Source organism: Macaca nemestrina, chromosome 12, assembly GCF_043159975.1.
Source record: "Macaca nemestrina isolate mMacNem1 chromosome 12, mMacNem.hap1, whole genome shotgun sequence".
In the NCBI taxonomy this organism is placed as follows: Eukaryota; Metazoa; Chordata; class Mammalia; order Primates; family Cercopithecidae; genus Macaca; species Macaca nemestrina.
The window spans coordinates 12,261,542-12,279,747 of NC_092136.1; the positions used below are offsets into that span (position 1 = coordinate 12,261,542).

At 58.9% G+C, this 18,206-nt stretch overlaps 1 protein-coding gene across 9 annotated transcripts in view; it reads right to left on the reverse strand.

Moving 5' to 3' along the window:
- Nucleotides 1–571: 571 nt before the first annotated feature.
- The window catches only part of LOC105469418 (myelin regulatory factor), a 36,650-nt gene continuing 19,015 nt past the window's right edge, over nt 572–18,206 (reverse strand). For 3 of the 9 annotated variants that reach the window (XM_071074482.1, XM_011720403.2, XM_024788970.2), the window contains 22 exons: nt 17,231–17,481; nt 17,029–17,152; nt 14,842–15,037; nt 12,827–12,903; nt 12,528–12,638; nt 12,083–12,173; nt 11,496–11,696; nt 11,110–11,221; nt 10,488–10,597; nt 9,581–9,741; nt 9,434–9,506; nt 9,060–9,148; nt 8,700–8,768; nt 8,196–8,276; nt 7,943–8,031; nt 7,658–7,849; nt 7,163–7,414; nt 5,420–5,522; nt 5,114–5,188; nt 4,661–4,766; nt 3,192–3,266; nt 572–3,005 (listed from right to left, as the gene is read on the reverse strand). In XM_071074482.1, coding sequence (XP_070930583.1) covers nt 2,925–3,005; nt 3,192–3,266; nt 4,661–4,766; nt 5,114–5,188; nt 5,420–5,522; nt 7,163–7,414; nt 7,658–7,849; nt 7,943–8,031; nt 8,196–8,276; nt 8,700–8,768; nt 9,060–9,148; nt 9,434–9,506; nt 9,581–9,741; nt 10,488–10,597; nt 11,110–11,221; nt 11,496–11,696; nt 12,083–12,173; nt 12,528–12,638; nt 12,827–12,903; nt 14,842–15,037; nt 17,029–17,152; nt 17,231–17,481 — 2,719 coding nt within the window. In that variant the 3' untranslated portion in view covers nt 572–2,924. The remainder of the gene's footprint in view (nt 3,006–3,191; nt 3,267–4,660; nt 4,767–5,113; nt 5,189–5,419; nt 5,523–7,162; nt 7,415–7,657; nt 7,850–7,942; nt 8,032–8,195; nt 8,277–8,699; nt 8,769–9,059; nt 9,149–9,433; nt 9,507–9,580; nt 9,742–10,487; nt 10,598–11,109; nt 11,222–11,495; nt 11,697–12,082; nt 12,174–12,527; nt 12,639–12,826; nt 12,904–14,841; nt 15,038–17,028; nt 17,153–17,230; nt 17,482–18,206) is intronic. The other 6 variants (XM_011720404.2, XM_011720405.2, XM_011720407.2 and 3 more) reach the window with 6 other exon arrangements.

The window sequence follows — 18,206 nt, forward strand, 5'->3', positions numbered from 1 at the left end:
CTACATTCCTTCCCCAATCTCTTCCCTTTCCCATTTCTCATCTGCCTTTCGCAGTTCCTGCTGCTGATCTACTTCAGGGGGATGAGATTTGTGTGGCACGGGTGTTTTGTCATTGGAATTTAAGGCTCACTTGAGGATAGGAAGGGTCTGGGCCTACCCTTTTCTGTTGTTTCTAGGACAGACTTCTCTAGGAACCCGCATCAGTCCTTTCTGCCCTAGGCCAGTCCCTGCCATAAACATAGCTACCCTTCTCTGTGCTGGGGCATCCTCACCAGGCTCGGCTTGTCCCCCTAAGAAGGCTTTTCCCCTCGGTGGCTACTTTTAACACAGGTGGGCAGCAGCGGGTGTGCGGGAGGGGAAGGTGTGGCCACGGGAGGGGCTGCTGAATCCACTCCTAACTCCAGTATGAAGCTAAGAGGATAAGGGGTATGAAGCATCCATTTGGCCCTCTGGCTCAGGAGCTCAGAGATTCCAGGCTTCTCAGGAAGAACTTTGAATTCCAGTTGGCCCTCGCCTCATAGGTGACTCCTCTCCCACCAGACCAATCCCAAGAAGAGACAAAGAGGCAAGCTCAGATACAAAGCAGTATTTATACATTTATTTATATATGTATATTTACTTCAGAAGAAAAGAACATTTCGGGGACAGGAAGCAAGCAGGCCCGGGGCTGCTTCCCTCACTGCCCACCTCAGAGTCAGAGTTGGCACACGATAAATACCAAGCTCAGGGAGAACTGGGAGTTAACTGGAAGGTAGGGGGCGCTCTATGCACACGCAGGCTTCTAAGGGGGCACAGAATGGGCAGGAGGATTTGCACTGGGAGGCCCTATGTACAGCTTGAAGCTAGGGGGAGATTAGCCCAGTGGCTACAGGAACAAACACCAAAGGAGAGAGGAGAAGGGAGGGATGACCTGCTGGACCCCAGGGCAGGGTTGGGGCCAAGACACACCATTGCCAGCCGGGCAGCTGGCAGCTTCTAGCAGGTGGCCCACTGACCTTCCCTGAAGCCCTTTTACCACAGGCTTAAGGCAACTTTGGTCCAAGGTTGACCCCCTCAAGCAGCTCGGAGCCCCAGCCTGGCCCCAACTCCTGCACTGAGGAACCCCTCCCCAGGCATGGAAACAGAGCCAGCTGCTAACAGGTTTGGGACTGTGCTGTGTCCAGATGGGCTCCAGGGGGCAGTGGACAGTCACTTTCCAGTTAAGGACTGAGGGGCCGCAGTCCCGTTGAGGAAGCCCAGGAATCCTATTACATGGAGTGGGGCTCGGCAGTTTTAAGGCATAGGGAGGATTCCCCTAGTGGGAGGGAGAACAAAGTCATCCTAAAGAAGGCTCAGCCCCTGCATGGTATGGGAATCATAAAATTCCTATGTCAGCGGAACCAAATTGGGGAGGGGGCTGGGAGGAAGCTATCCCTGCTATTCCTGCATTCCCCCTGCTGTTCCCTATCCTGAGGACAAGTGCTTTGAGATCAGTGGCAAAAGGGGGCCTGCAGTTCATAGGCTTCAAGGACTCGGCTCCACTATAGAAAGGCCTCCCATTCAAAGCTGAGAATGAGTGGTGGTACAGGGGCAAGGCCTGCTTCCCAAAGAGGTGGCAGCATACCACAGGGCAAGGACGGCAATTCCCTTTCCCATTTCTGGACCCATGGCAGACATGGCTAAATGAATACCACACTCCTTCCATGAGCCTGGGTGTAGCCTCAGAATGTACCAGGCACCACTAAGAAACTTGAAGTTGGCACTTAAGATACAACTTCTTCCCTAACCCAGGGTCTTGGTGGTTGGGAGTGGGATGGGTGTCTGAGGCTCCCTGGGAGGGATCAGAGTCAGAGCCCTGTCTTTGCAAGTGTCACACCCCTGCTCTGGCCCACTCGGAGCTTTCTAGCTCCATCCTTCCACTCCTTCCTGCCCTGGTTTAAGTGCATTTAGTAATTACTTCATTAATAACAGCAAAAGCTATTTGCATTTGCCCACCAGCCAAGACCAGGCTGCTGCTTGAGGGATTCCTGCTCCTCTGCTCAGAGAGAATGATGTGGTCACTGATCACTGTGAGCTCTGGACGCTCCCAGGAACGCAGGCAATGAAGCTGCAACACCATCTGGGTGCTCAAAAGGGAATTTCCTCTTCCCCGATATTCCTGGTTCAAGGCTCTAGGGCTTACCTGGCCCACTGGCCCCTACTGGTTCAGGCCTGTGAAGGGCTGAGGGTGGCTTCATCAGGCACTGAGTAGACTTAAGGCACAAAGTCAGTTTCTCCAACCCATCCAGGGCTGGCCTTGGCTGCCCTGGGACTTCTTGGGAGCCAAGCTCTCCCAGGGAGAAGAAACCTCCTGGGCCACACTTAAAGCTTAGAAATCCGAGTCTGGCGTAACAGGCAAACCCCAGAAAGTCCACTACCAAGCCATCCCCCAGGGAACAGCTTTAAGGGGGAGAGCCGTCTGCCCTCCATTGACTCATGGGAGTCCACCCAAGTCTCTTAGGGCTGGATCCAAGTCCCCTGCTGATCTCAAAGGTGGGCAGGTCCTCTCTCCAAGAGGGTTGGCCCCAGTCTCAAAAGGGGAGGCAGGGAGAGTGGGCTCTGAACAAATCAGGGCCACAGGCTTCCCCTTCCCTCCAGGGTACCTGAACCAGCCCTCCAACCACCATATCTGGAAAGAGGTAAACTGGTCCTGTCCTGGCCCCTAGGGGGTGGCAGGCAGGAAGGCCCAGGAAGTCTCCGGCTCTCAGGTTCCCTCTGTGCTGTGAGGGGCGACCAGCTGGAACAGTAACTCCAGTGTGAAGACTTCCAGTTTCACCAGTCTTGGGTAGGGCCAGTGAACAGCAGAGCTGGCCTACAGCAGGCTCCAGTGTAACACCATTGCATCCAGTATTGGGGGGTGCCTGGGCACCCCAGTCCCTGGTGCGGTGCTGCCTCAGGAGGGCAGCTCAGTTACACAGGCGGTAGAAGTGGAAGTAGTAGTCTGTGGCTGGCTGGACGAGAGCCTCCGAACTGCAGTTGGCCTGACCCTGGGTGGAAGGGCAGTGGGAAGGTGAGGCAGCTCTGGGGGTGTGAGACAGACGGCACTCCCTGCTGACGTTGCTTAACACTGTGCCCCCAGTGCTACCACATACTGTGCAAATCCCCCATTCCTCAAGCCCCACGTCGCAGATGGGTACCCAGACCTCCGGGGTAGGTGGGATGCCCCTGCTCACCAGCAGTGCCACCCGGAAGTGGTAGGTGAATTCGCGGAAGGACAGGATGGTTATTGGCCACTGGTGAGAGGTGCCCTGGAGAGAAGAGAGACGGGTCAGGACAGACGGCTGCCCTTATCCCAACCAGCATCTCTCACCACAGCCGTCACAGTTCTGGGGTCTGTGGGGAGTTTTATGAAGGAAAAAAGCAGAGAACTTTGAAGAAATGGGAAGGAGCATGTTCTGCTTTGGCAGAAGGAGCAATGGCAGCTACTCCATGCAGACTGTGCCTGGGACTGGCAGGTCCACGGCCACCTCTGCCTGGCCCCTGCCTCCTTGCCAGTCCTGTTGTGCTGGGTTCCCTCACCCGCTATGCTCTGGGCACATCAAAGTATTTCATTAGCCCCATCCTCAGGACAATCCAATGACACAGTGCTGCTACTAGCCCCATCTTCTGGATGAGGAAACTGAGCCACTTGCCTAAAAATCACAGTGTGGCAAAATCACACAGCTGGGATTCAAACCCAGGTCTGTCTGGCTGTCTCCCTCAGGGTGGCATGCAGCCTGCCCATCTACCTGAGGCTTTGGCTGTGCGTCTGTGATGTGGTTTCAGGCCCAAGCACCATGTCTGCTGCATGTCTAGCTGGGCTCTCTGTCTCTCTCAGACACTGGCTCTTCTGCAGGGCCACAGGGCTCGAGCCTCCCCGAGAAGCACCCCCTCCTCTGTTGCAGGAGCTTCCTGTACGTCTTTTCTCCCTCACTATAGAGTACGTTCTTAGAAATCAAACCCTGTGTCTGTTCCACCTCTCTCCCCTGCAGCTGGGCCCACCCAGCACAGGGCCTGGGACAGATGGGGCCCCAGTCAATATTTTCTGAGTAAACACATGAATGGGCGAGAACAAAAAATCACTACTTCCCTTAATTTGGCCTGAGAGTCTTCTCCCGTGGCCTCTTAGGCCCAAGGAGAAACTGGGGGTCCATCGGCCCCAGGGACAGCTATAACTTCCGGTTACTTGGCCAGGGAGGAGCTGGCCATCCAGTTCTCCCAGAAGAGGTGGCCAAACATGGAGCCTGAGGGGTCCTGTAATGCTGCACATCTAGCTGTGCCACTTCCCCAACCTGAGCATGAGGTCAGCTCCTTCCTGCTTCTGCAGACACCTCCAGTGAGCCACAGCCCTCCCCGCCATGGGCTTCCAGACACCCACCTGTTTCCATCATTGCACTCTTCCACATTAGCCCCTGTGATCTGCTTTCTTCCCCAGGTCTCCAGCATGGCAGGGCCAGGAGATGCTCAGCAGAGTGAAAGGAACAAACACGGGCACGCGTGCCCCTCCCTGGGACACAGAGGCCCAGGCCCCAGAGTGTCCCTTGTGGAGATGGCTTCACTCTGTAACTCCCAGCTCCTGCTCCTTGCCCATTTGGGGGCCCAGTTGTGCCAGGAGAGAAGCAGCTCGGGCCTGGCCAGCCCACAGCTTCCCAGTCCCACCTACCTGGGTGTCCTGGTGGGTGTGGAGACTCTGTGGAAGGCTCCCTTCCTCACACGGCTCCTCCTTTGACCTCAGGCTGCACAGCATCACAGACACGGGGGAGGAGGAACTGGAGACAGGCCCAGATAGCAGAGAAATGAGGTTTTGGAGTCCCTCAACCTCAGCCCCCTTCCAGCCAGCCTGCCTCTGAATCTCCACCCAGCCTGAAACACCACATAATAACCAGGGCCCTCGAACAAAACCTTTCCCATCGACCATCCCACGTGGTCCTCAGGCCATGAGATCAGGTCATTTAGCCAATTAACCACGAAGCAGGCAATGAAGTCAGCACTCATCCCACCATGTAGGAAATACCAGAAACTCTCCAGCTATCCTCAGACTTGGCTGTTCTGAGGCTCTGCAGGAGATTCTCCCTGGCTCCCCTCCTGCCTCCCGCTTCCCCGTGCTGGCACTCACTTCATCTGCAGAGTCAGGCTGAGGTGCAGTGGGGTGCCGCTGCTGACAGGGATGTGGTAGGTGAAGTTCCCAGGCCTGCAGGGGCAAAACTGGCACCTTAGCCTGAGGGCACCCTGCCACCACCCCCCACCCGTGGACTCCTCAGCCCCCAATCTGTACTGGAGCCCTGCAGAGGCCTGGAAAGGGGCTGCCCTGCCTTATGGGAGAGGCTTCTCACTGAGGGGGCAAGTTCTGGGCAATCTGTACCACCTGGGCTCATGTCACCTGAAGGGACCTCCCTGGGTGAAGGGAGGGAGCCCAGCCCACCTGCAGGCATCCCCTGGAGCACAGTACTGGGAGGTGATGGGCATCGAATTCTCCAGCACCTGGATGGAGGTCAGGGAGGGCACTGGCTCTGCAAGGAGAGAGGCTGTTGGGGCAGGAGTAAGGTGACAAGGCAGGACACAAGTGAGAAGCAGGCAAGTCTTTCCTTGCCAGACTTGGATCAGTCACTCACACCTTAGTATGAATAAGTTCCAAGTTATTTTTTTCCAGACCTCCACAATGGCCAGAATCACACTACACTGTTCCCTCAGCAGCCCTAGGACTACCCAGTTCCCATGAACCTGACATCTGCCTCCTCAAAAGAACTGGAACACCTAGAAGGAGGGATGGGTCTTCACATCCCTTCCCAGGTATGCAGGAGCCCGCTCAAGGCCTCCGTTCCTGACTGTGGGCATCTCTCCCAATTCTGGGTTCAGAAACATCAGTTACACTGGTAGCTTGAAATCGGCGGTTGTGACAGCATCACACAAATCAGGCTCCCCCCGCCCCAAGGCAGCACCCTGCTCCTCGCAGCCTCTCTGAACAGACCCACTGCAGGCTGGCTGGCTGGGTAGGGTGGGACTGAAGTGTGACAAGCCAGATGGGGAGACAGGCCTTCTTGCTCATCTAGTTCACGTACAGTCTTGCTGCTGCCTGACTATCCACCCAGGAAGGGGGAAGCTGGGGCCACTCAACATTTGCTGGACCTGGTATGTTTTCAGCTCTGAGGCATGACCCAGGGACCCAAGGACCCCAAAAGGATCCAGGACACCCTGTGTGGCCAGGACAGGTATCAGATACAGATGAGATGGAAGGTGCCCTTCCCACATCCCTTCTGGGCAAATTCCAAAGATCCTTTAAAGAGTCAGCTCAAATGTCACCAACTCCAGAGAAGTTTTCCCTGATCCTCCCCACCTGTGTCCAGATTAAGTGTCCTCCCCAGTCCCAAAGCTACCGGCATGTCCCCTCAGAGCCTCATCACACTGCTGTGTTTTCATCTCTGTGAGGTCTTTGGGGACAGGAGCGTATCCGTCTTCATCACCCCCAGTCCCCTGTACAGAGCCGGCCACAGAGTGGCAGGCAGCTCAGTAAATGGGTACCTGGTAAACATCTCCCCCATGGGGTTCCCCCATCACTTTGAATTTCCATCTCTGTAAGCCACATTATGTTCCAGGGTTTCTTTTTCTTGAAGCCACAAAGCCCATCAAATGAAAGTTAGTGAGAGCAGAGCTGCCTGGTTGAAGCCAGGAAGCCTCCCACCCTCCCCTTCAACCCCCAGGGCAGCCCCCAGGGTGCCTCAGAGGAACCCAGTTTGAAAACTGAATAAAAGGTTCTGTAGCTTTGTTAAAACCAAAGATATGAGTTTGGGAAATAATAGGCGAGACCCGGTATAGCACCCTCCTGGTGCTAGCATGGTGAAGGAGGCATCAGGCTCGGAATCAAATATAAGCCCCGCCTCAGAGGGGCTGTATAACCCTGGGCAGGTCACTTCACCTTAGTCTCCATCCCATTTCTTCAGCTGAACAATAGGAACAACAATTCCTTTCTTGCAGGAGTGCTGTGAGGACTAAATGAGATGATTTATGTAAGGCTGCGGGCCTGATTCCTGACCCTTACTCTATGCTCAGCAAATATCTATTGACTGACAAGTCTGAACCCAGACAGTCACCTGACTGGGCTGAGGTGGGCCCTAGCCAGTGAGCCTTGCCAGGCTGGGCTGGGTATTATCAGGGGTGCAGCAAGTACCTGACTGGCCCTGGCCCCAGGTGGGCTGAGCAGGGCCCACGCTGGACTGGGGGGCCCCTCGGCGGGCCCGGCCATGGAAACCAAGGCTGGGACTGTTCTTGGCTTTGCCCAGCCCCCCAGGGAAGGGGACTGCAGGGCTGGCCAGAGGCTCCAGGCTCTTGTGATGCTTGGAGTGGCCAATGCCATTGACTGAAAGACCCCAGGACTTGGCTCTGATGTTGGTGACTGGCAGAAGGGCCATCTGGCTGGGGCCTGTGGATAGAACCAGGGACAGGCTGAGAAGCAGGGAGCTGGCTGCTTCCTGTCCAGCTGTCTCTAGGGCCCCATAAGACTGAGTGAACCCCATGTGTCTCTTGGTCCTCTCAGGGGAACTTCCCAGTCATTGTCCAGAGCCCCTTTCTGGGCTCCAGGAGACCCTCCCACCAATGAGTATTTGGGCCTTTCTCTCTACTCAGGTAGCCCTCGCCCCAAGCTCCAGCCCAGAGAAAGCCTTACCTGAACGGTTGGTGCTGGGGCTGGGACTTGGGCTGAGAACATGGCCAGGGTTAAAGCTGGGGCCAAGACTAGGACCAGTGGTAGGGTTGGTGGTGGGTGAGGAACAGCAGACGACAGGGCAGGGGTGGCTGGAACATAGGTCCAGGGTGCGGATGGCAGAACCTGGGGCCGAGCTGGTGAGGCTGGTGGTCACTGAGGAGGCCAGAGGCTGTGTGAGCCGGAGGAGCCCCCAAGAGAGAACATAGCAACCTCCCCGTCCCACCCCAGACCTGCCCAGACACGCACCCAGCAGCAAAGTGGGCTGTATGCCTGGTAGCCCAGTGGTTATGGGGGACTGTCGGAGCTGCGTGGTCCCAAAGCTCTGGCTGGACCTGCTGGGGAAGGATGAGCTGAGCTCAGAGGGGCTGGGAGAGCCTGAGGGGAGAGGGCCTGGCAGTCCTGGAGAGGCAGGAGGGCAGGAGAAGGCAGAGAGGGAGGGGAGGGAGGCAGGAAGAGGGGCAGCAGGAGCCAGAGGAGAGGGGTGCCGGTCAGCACGTACCATGGGCACAAGGCCTCACTCCCCCCAGGGGGCTGGGGCCGGAGCAGGGCCAGGAGACAGGAAGTGGACACGGCAAAAGAGCTAAGGGGCAGCAAAGAGGCAAAGGGTGAGACAGGCAAAGGGGAAGAGAGAAGAGAAGACACAGTCAGAGGTGGCCCCAGGAGCTGGGGGTGACAGTGGGCTCACAGAGCCCAAGGCCCTGCCCTGGCCCTCCTTCTGCCTACCCCATGTTCCAACCCCAGCCCCTCAGACAGCCCTGACTGGCAGGCCCAGCTACCTGCAGGGGCACTAAACAGGCCAGACACAAACATTGGCGTCAGCAGGGACTGGCAAAGGCTGCCCACCCTCCAAGGAGGCCCTCCCTGGACCCCCACAGCACCCCAGCAGGCTGAGAGGCTAAGGATGAACTCCTTTAGAGAAGACAGTCTCATGGCTCTCTGACCTGGGCCTGCCCACCGAAGCCCCACCTGGCCTGGAGGCTTGGCATGGCATCCAGGAACCTACCCGTCAGTGTCTACCAGGTCCTCCTCTGTGCGCAGGCTCAGCACATACAGTGTGGACATGGACACCACGCTGGAGCCACGGAAAAGGGTGACTGTTAGAGCTGGAGCCACCAGCCAGTGCCCTCTCTCCAGGACAAGGCTGTGGTCCTTGCTCCTGAAGCTGGGCTCCCAGGTGATGCCTGCAAAATGGGTCACCCCAGAGGGGAGGAGGCAGAAAGGCCCACCTCACTGAGACCTCAGCTGCCTGATCTCCCAAGCTACGTCCTCCTCTTCCCCTAGGCCTGAGCCCATGGGCAGCTGACTCCACTGGGTAGCTCCACTCCCCTAGTCAACCACCCTGAGAGCCCAGGGGACAAGTCACCTGAAGGCCATGACCACCACCAGGGCAATGATGGTTCCCTGCAGGAAGCGCTGGCTGATGCAGGCCTGGTCCGGAACCACGGATGATGACTGAGGACCAAGAGGAAAAGTGCAAATGCAAAGAGGGCCAGGCTGAGGCTGCCCGCAGTGGGCTCTGCTGGAGGTCGGGCGGGGGGTGGTGGTTAAGGGGGTGCCCCATTCCCCCAGGGGGCAAAGGGAGAAGAAAGAGAAACTGGGGACTAGGAGGGCTACAGAGTCACAAGGAGAGGGAAGCACCGGAGGCCATGAGGCTGGAGAACTGCAGCCTGGAATGGGAGGCAACAAGGGGTGGGGAACTCCCCATCCAACCCACCTGCCATGCCTGCTCACCCTTACCTTGCTGGCCACCTTGGGGGGCCTCTTCTTGTGGGGGACACTGCCTGCCCGGCTGAACTGGCTCCCTGCATGACTGCAGCAAGAGGGCCAGGATCAGGGGTGTCCCCGGGAAGAAGGGTCTCACCTTCCCCCACCCCGCACCCCTACCTGAAGGCGCCTGAGCTGCCGGTGGATTTGAGGCTGTCGAGCCGCCGCAGCTTGGCCAGCTTGTGGCTCCAGCGCTCCAGCTCATCAATGCGCGTCTCCAGGTTGTCCGTCAGCTTGCACAACTCCTTCACAGCCCCCACGTTCTCCATGAAGATGCGCTCCTGCCATGGGCCATAGGCCAACACAGAGGGCCCAGTCAGGCCTGGGAGCCCCAGACTGCCAGACCTCCGGGGGCAGGAGGGGCGGCCACTGTCCTTGGCCACCGGGAGGCCCTCAAAGCCTCCCTACCTGGGCGGGCCCCTCCAGTCCAGCCTCAGCACCCACAGCTCCTGTGCCTGTCTCCAAGCAACACCCCCACCTCTGCACCTTCACCTGGGCTGTCCCACCTGCCTGAATGGCCCTCCCCACTCCCTGCCAGAGCTCTCCTCCCCTAAGCCTGAAGGCTGCAGCCCCGGGATCTGCCCCCTCTGATGACTGCTGTCTCAGATGTCAGCATTTCACTATTCAACTGGGGTGGAGACCCATTACATGCCTCCTTGGCGCCCAGACTCAGGACAGGTGACAAAAGTCATCCTCACAAGAAATCACGTATTTCAGCGTGGAGGTAACCATACGAGGATGTCTGCAGTTCTATTACTGCCCTCATTTTACTGGGGGTGGAAGGCCATGGCCCTCCCCAGGGTTTCTCTTGCCCTTGATCACACAGGCTTCAGGGGCCAAATCCCTACCCACTCATCTCCTTGAACACTCACCCCTTCCCTGTGGGGTGCAGAGGGCACTCTGGAAGCAGCATGAGAGCTGAGGTTGCTCCTGCAGTGCCCCCCCCAGTATCTATGGAGGTGATGAGTGTCCCCCAGCTGGCTCCCCCCTTGCCTCTGGGCCCCTTCCCATTGCCTCACCCACAGACCTTGTTCACCACCAGGAAGTTCTCTATGGTTTTCCCATTGGCAAAGACCATGTCTCCAGTGTCTTTCACAGCCTCAGGCAAGATCTCCTTCACCTCCTGAGCGATGACACCTGGAGGTGGGGGACAAGCCAAAGATGGGTGGGGGGGTGGGAAAGGGCAGGATTGGAGAGGGTAAAGTTCTGGAACCCAGAGATTTGGATTCCAAGGAGCCCTGGAGCAGGGGGATCCCCGAACAAGTGTTCACAGAATTGCAATTCCAGGGCTCAGGTGTAAGGTTCCCGGGCTGGTGTGGGGCGGATTCCTGGGGGTAAGGATCCCAGGGGGAGTGGGTAGTATTCCGGCAGGTTAAAGGTAGGATTCATCTAGCGAAGGACGAGGGTCCCTGGGCCGCGATTCTCGGATTTCCACTGACAAATGGGGCGAGGTTCCGGGGACCTGGAGAGGTGCGATTTTCCAAGGTCTGAGGGGCGGGACTTCTAGAAGGCATGATTCCCAGGGGCGCAGTTCCAGGAGTCAAGAGGAGGGGTTTCTGGGAGTAGGATTTCCAGGTGACGGGGCGAGGTCACTGAGACCCGTGGTTTCTGGGTTCCCGCACCCCAGTCCGCGCCAGCCCGGTCCCTACCTGTCTCTGGCGCAGTGGCCTCGATGCCCGCGCTGGCGGCGAACTCGGGCTTGTATCTGTAGTGCACCAGCCGCATGCGCGAGATCCTCTTCAATTGCTCGGTGGTGTCCACCTGCGGGGAGCCAGGCCCGGGAATGAACCCCTCCCCTCCTGCGGCGGTCCCGGAGCAGGCCCCGGAGCCCAGGAGGGCGGCAACCTGGAGGCTGCAGTGTGGAGAGGAGATCCTACTACTGGAGTCGTTAGATCGGGATTGGAGGCCAGCCTCCCTCCCTTCCTTCCCCGGCAGCCCCGCCTTTCCGCGTGGTCACGCCCCCTCCCCAGCAGCCCCGCCCCCGCGACCCGCCCCAGCCTCTAGCCCCGCCCGGCCCCCACAGCCCCGTCCCCACCTCCTGCACGTGTTCCTTGGCGCGCAGGTCGGAGGGGTGCATAAGCGAGCCCATGACCTTGACATTCCCGTGCACAACCAGCGCCTCGTCCGGCCGGTCAGTGTTGATGCCCACGCGGCCGTGGTGGAAGACGGTGTCGGGCACCTGTGCCCGCTGCCACAACACATCGCTGTCGCTCTCGAACTGGCCTGGGTTGGAGGCCTACCGCGAGTTGGGGCTGGATCAGTCCTGGGGGATAGGGAGGGGACCTGCAGGGCCCTGGGAGCAGGGGAAACTCCACAGCAGCCCCTCCCCTTCCAGCCAGGGCTTCTCACTGCACCAAGCCCAACTTGAACTATCCCTCCCATTGTGACAACTTTTTCTCACTTGTGGGATCCCAGAAGCTACCAGGTCTTTGTCCACCTCCCTGCTTTACTGTGGAGACCCTGCAGCCCAGAGAGGGTGGGAGCCTTGCCCAAGGCCACACAGCCAGTGCCTAGCAGGATGAGCATGCCCACTCTTGACTCTCAGGACCCGGGTACTTCTGCTTGCTGTTTCTCCCAGCCCTAGGGAGGGCTGTCTACGCCCTGGGAGAAGGTGGCCCTCACCCGCACGATGATGCGCTCTGAGATCTGGGCAGCCAGCGTGTAGTTCTGGTTCTGTGCGTGGGCCTGGAGGGCCACGACCAGCATGAAGTACCTGGGACACACAGGGGTCTCAGAAGTACTCAGGGCCTGCCCCCTCCCCAGGGCTGGCCTACCCTTTCCCTGGCCAGATGCATGTTCATCTCACCCATCCTACAGAGGAGGAACCCGAGCCTCCACCAGGGGGCAGAAATTCCCCAGGGCCCACAGCAAGAAGCCAGGGCTGTTTCTCAACACAGAAGCCAGGCTTCTGCTCTTCCCACCCTTAAGTCAATGAAGGGCTCTATATCTCAGGTCTCTCATCTGTGAAATGGCTCAGCCTGTAGGGCTGTGTGCCTGGCGTGCCACACAGGGCGGTGTCTTCCTGCCTCAGAAATGGAGGGCTCGGGGCAGGCTCCCACCTGCTCACCTCTGGTCAGGGTTGGGCTTGCCCTTCTTACGCATGTTGTTAGCGGTGGTCTCGCTGAAGTGCAGCCGCCCCACAGTCACCTTCGTGACCTGCTCAGGGGGCAGATTGACCCTGCAGAGGAGAGGCAGGGTGCTCAGGGGGCATGGAGGGAGGCTGCAAGAGCCACGCCGCTCAGGGGCACCCAGGCCAGCAACGTAGGCAAGGCGTACACCCTGGGTGCCTCCCTGGCCCCTCCATTCCCAAACCAGCTTTAGTGTGGGTCCTTCTAGGTACCACCCCCAACAGGGTCAAACACTCACGTGACCGGGTTGAAGGGCCGCTTGCTCCGGTCTGACTGGGACTGCTCGATGTTAATGGACTGGTTCAGGGCCTCCAGCTGTGGGGAGTGAAGCCAGTGGCACCTCAGGATGGGGCTACCCAGGTGGTCCTGCCCTGCTGCCCCCTCTCAGCCAGGCCTGGCCCAGCTAGAGCTCACCAGGAAACAGGGCAGCACCCAGCCCTCAGCCGTGTTTCCCACAAGCTCAGATGCCTTCTGCATGGTCACACCCCCTCACACCTTACTTCACACCCACACCCTCCTCACCCCCTCACAGCATAACACTCCCCAAACTTCTGCACAGCTGCGCATGCACAGTCACTCCCCAAACACCCACACCCCCATTCCACACCCACACACTCCCCCCACCTCTGCATGTGTGCACACACACACACACTCACAGCCCCACCCTCCCTCACGTCCATACCCACACACCTCACAGCAGCCTCCAAGCCCATCCACTTGCACCCAGGCCCACTCACTCCCCAGATCCTCTCCATACCCACGTCTCCTCTACTCCTCCATGTGCACTGGCAGAGCCATGCCAAGGTGCCATGCCTGGCTCACTTATGACACCGAAGTCGACAGACCCAGCCATGTTCCCAGGGAGCTCATAGACTCAAAATCAGCCACTACTGGGGTTGTGCTGTGGTGCCTCCCAATAGGCCTCAGGGGAGGGGCCCTGGGGAAAGGACTAGCATGGAGTCTGCCCGGAGAGGAGGGATGTGTGTTGGGAAGGGCATCCAAGGCAAAGGGAGCTGCAGGGTGGAGGGCAGGGGCTGTGATGGGCACGAGAGGTTTGGGGTACCACACGTGGCAGAGCTGGATTGGAGAGCAGGGCCCCCAAGGCCCCCGTGGTGCAGCTTGGAAGCCGGGGCTTTGATGGGAAGACACTGGGGGCCTTGGAAGGATAGGGAGTGCTGTGGCCCCCTGAGTCTCAAGTGGGCCAGGAGTTGGGGGTCCCAGCTGCCATGGACATTCTGACAAGGAATGGAGGTAACCCAGACCAGGGGATGGACAGGAAAGAGGCAAGGACCGGACCAGGTACAGGGATCTTCCAGGGCAATAGCAGGGCCAGATGCATGATGAGAGGGGAAAGAGGGCCCTGACCCAGATTTGTGGCTCAGGTAACTAAGGCCCTGCACCCCATTCCCTGAGAGGGGAGCCCAGGGTGGGAGGCAAGTGTGCAGGGAGTTTAGTTTGGGACCTGGAGCTGAGGCACCTGGTACAGGGCTCGGGAGATGGGTCTTGACTGGGGTTGCAGACTTGGGAATCACAGGCTGGAGCAGGAAACGGGGTGAGAGGGAGGCAGGGAGGCAGAGAGGCAGGGAGGCAGGCTAGGGAGCCCAACGAGAGGGAAGCAGGCTGAGAAGCCTAACGTTTAAGGGGCAGGCACAGGGCGAAAGGGAGGCAGGGAGGCAGGAATGCAGGTTGAGGAGCCCAACAAGAGGGAGGCAGGCTCAGGAACCCAATGTTTAAGAGGCAGGCGCAGGGCGAGAGGGAGGCAGGCTGAGGGGCAGGCACAGGGAGAAAAGGAGGGAGGGCGGGGTGGCAGTGGCAGGGCAGGATCTGGTTTACACACACAAACACACACACACATTCGCACACATGCTTGCCTTTTTTTTTTTTTTTTTTTTTGAGATGAAGTCTCACTCTGTTGCCAGGCTGGAGTGCAGTGGCACGATCTCAGCACCCTACAACCTCCGCCTCCCGGGTTCAAACGATTTTCCTGCCTGCCTCAGCCTCCCGAGTAGCTGAGATTACAGGCCCGCACCACCACGCCCAGCTAATTTTTGTATTTTTAGCAGAGATAGGGTTTCACCATGTTGGCCAGGCTGGTCTTGAACTCCTGACCTCAAGTGATCTACCCGCCTCCCAAAGTGCTGGGATTACAGGCGTGAGCCACAGCACCCAGCCAACCCTTGCTTTTTCTGGGGTCTTTCAGTGCCCCCCAAAGGGCCCTCCTGCCCTCCCTTCCTTGCCGAGCCCCAAACTTGCCTTCACTCCATGCAGCTTCAGATAGAAGCAGTCGAGGGGCTTGAGGCCCTCAGGCGTCTTGACGAACTTGGGCTCGCCCAGCATGCCGATGTACACCGTCACCTGGAAGTGGTTCTTCTTCTGGCACACAAAGGCATCATCGCCCACCGAAAAGTTGAAGCCCTTGTCCGCGTCCACACGGTAGGTGAGCATGGGCCTGGGGACGGGTAAGGGCACTCCCCTGAAGCCCCAGAGCCAGGCCTGGAACATCGGTTCCTCCCACCTGCTAGGTTGCAAAACCGTTTCCCACCCCACACCCCTGCATCCTCAAACCACCATTGCAGCTGCCCCCACTCCTGAGAAATGGAAACTGAGTCCCTGAAAGGATTCTAGTACAGGGTTGCAAACTCCTTAGACAACATTATCTCCTCTACCCCATGCCTCAGGCCACCGCCCTGTCCTGGTGATGGGGGAAGCAGGGCCAGACCCTGAGGCCCACCAGATGGGAGGGAACTCCTGAGCCAGGGAGGGCTTGACTGCCCTCTCCACACTTGGCTCCTTCCCAGAAGGCTGCCTGAAGCCCCCTCACTCACCCAAGAGGGACTGTGTCTGCAGAGCCTCACAGAGCCTGACAGCTAGTTGCCCTGGAAACGGTGGAACCAGGCGCCTGCTCTGCTGCAGACCCAGCCCCTGCCCACCGGCTTGCTCAAGTCCCCAGACACCCTCATTCGCACTCCCTCCTCATTCCTACTCCCTCCATCTGCCCGGGGAGGGACGGGGCACTCCTGGACTCTCCCTCAGACTCAGCCTCAGTTTGCCCATCTGTTGTTGGGTTTAGTGTCCCACGTTTGGCCCCTTTGGGACACCTCTAGTTGACAGTAAAAAGAGCAACTGGGCCAGGCTCGGGCTCACGCCTGTAATCCCAGCACTTTGGGAGGCCGAGACAGGCAAATCACGAGGTCAAGAGTTCGAGACTAGCCTGGCCAACATGGTGAAACCCCGCCTCTAGTAAAAATACAAAAATTAGCCGTCTGTAATCCCAGCTACTCGGGAGGCTGAGGCAGGAAAATCTCTTGAGCCCAGGCGGCGGAGGTTGCAATGAGCCGAGATCACACCACTGCACTCCAGCCTGGGCAACAGAGCAAGACCCCGTCTCAAAAAAAAACAGCAACTGTTGGCCTGTGGCTTAGCGCACCCTCACTCAGGTCCCCAGGCACAAGAGTGGTCACAGGAATGCCCAGTGCCAACCCGGAGAAGCTGGGCAGGGAGAATGCTTCCAAACTTGTGGGAAGAGGCCTCTGGGCCTGGCCATTGTTGTCAAAGGCCTGGGCTCACCACCTCTTCCCTCCCGGAGCTCCACCCACCTGCCTGACCTAGCAAAGCACCCAGGAAGTGCCTGGGCCACTTCTGGGGCTGCAGCTGCCAAGCTTCCTGGCCTTAGGGCCTTGGGTGGCAAGGGTGGCCCAGAGTATGGGGGTGAGAGTAGGGGGCTTCCTCCCCATGCCAGAGAGGCTGGAGTGCCATACGACTGCAGCCCCACCTGGCAGGACTTCACGGGACCCTCCAGCCACCCAGCAGCCAGATGCCCCCAGCCCTGGGGCTGCTGGCTAAGAATTCCCCCAGAGCCTGCAGCACCCAACTCCATGCAGCTGTTCTCATCTGCTGGCCCAGGCCTGGCCATATCCACGCTACCCTGTCACCGGCCCACTGGCCTTCTGGGGGAGCCACGGGAGTAGTCCCCACAGGGCTCCCGGCCTGGGGCCTGGAAAGATGGAGCCATCTGGTGTTGAGGGGGCACTAGGAATGCTCAGGCAGCCTCTGACCTGATCCTCCCCAGCCCCTCCTCCCTCCCTCTAGGGAGGGGCTGCCGGGAGGGTCCCGCTTGGGCTCAGCTTCCGGCTACCTTCCTGGAATGCAGGGGGAGGAGGCGGGGAAGGAGGAGCCGGGAAAAAGCACCCATCTGCCCACTTCTCCCTGACTTGGTTCCCAGCTGCCCCTCCCTGGCAGTCATCACCTTCTCAGGGAGGCCTGGGGCTGGCCTAGGAGTCAGGAGCCCTGAGTGCCAGTCCTGGCTCTTCCCTGAGCCTGTTTGCTCTTCTGTGAAATGAGTGCTTCCAGGCCCTGCTCTAGGACCTTGATGGGGTCCTGGGCTGGGGCATCCCAAGATGGGGTGGGCTGGAGGAGTGGGCATTGTCGCGAGGCACTCACAGCTCCTTGTAGTTAGCGTCGTACAGGGTCGCCCACTTGTTCTGCTGATGGGGCTGCCACTTGATGGACTGGTAGTTGGGGTCCAGGTAGGAGCCACTGAGGCTGTCACTGTCCTGCAGGAGGCCTGGAGGGAGGGAACGCCCATGTGGGCCCTGCACATTGGGCCCCACACCCCACCTTGAAGGGCTGGCCAGCCATGTACCTGGGGAGGGGGCACCTGGCGGGTGCCAAGGTGGTGTCTGGACACGGGCAATGCTGAGAGGCAAAGAACCAGGGCCTGGGGAGAGCGGACCCTGGGGAGGCCAGGGTGGGGATGGGGCTCGAGTGGGGTGCAGAGGCAGGGCTGTCACCGTCCCGGGCTCCTGTTTGATCATTCCATTCAGCATCTGGGCATTGAGGGTGCTGGGGGGGGATTCGGAGTGCTTCCTCTTCTTGGAGGGGTGTGTGGGGAGCCTGGGGGGACAGAAGTGTGCACCATGGGGGCTGGCTTTCCCTGAGCCCCTCCCACTGGGTAGTATCCACCTCTCTCCCCTCTCTAGCCTGTTTGGGCCAGGATATGCCCCGCCCAGAGGACACCTCCTGCAGGAAGCCCTCAGGCTTTGCCTCCTCCTACTCCCCATTGCTCTGTACTGTCATTTTCTGCTTCCATCACTCTTTGCTTCCCCTAGACTGTGGACAGGAGCCACACCTGACTTGGTGTCTCCATCATGCCCAGCAACTGGGCTGGCTCACGGAATCACAGCAATCGCTTGAGGAATGAATGAGTTTGTCCCTGCCTGCAGTGTCACACTCAAGGTCACCCTTTATAGTAGGGGCTCTACGGAGAGCAGGCCCCGTGATCAGAAACAAGCCACAGAGGGCCTGGGTGACAAAAGCCAGGGAAGGGGAGCTTCCTGGGGCAGGGAATTTAAAGGGGACTGCACAGCACTCCTTCCCCTTCTGGTTTACAAAATGCTTTGACAGCAGAACCTTCCTTTGAACTAAACCTTTCATGGAATCTCCGTGTAAAACAGAAGACAAGACAATCATGCAGGTTGAATCAGAGTGGGGGCTTGGGCTTGGGTCTAGGAAGAAGACTCCTCGGAAACCTGAGGGTTCCATGAGACAGCTGCAAAATCACTGGGGTGTGGGTAAGAGCACAGCCCCGGGCCCAGTCCTGGCTCATGATCTGGGCGGGA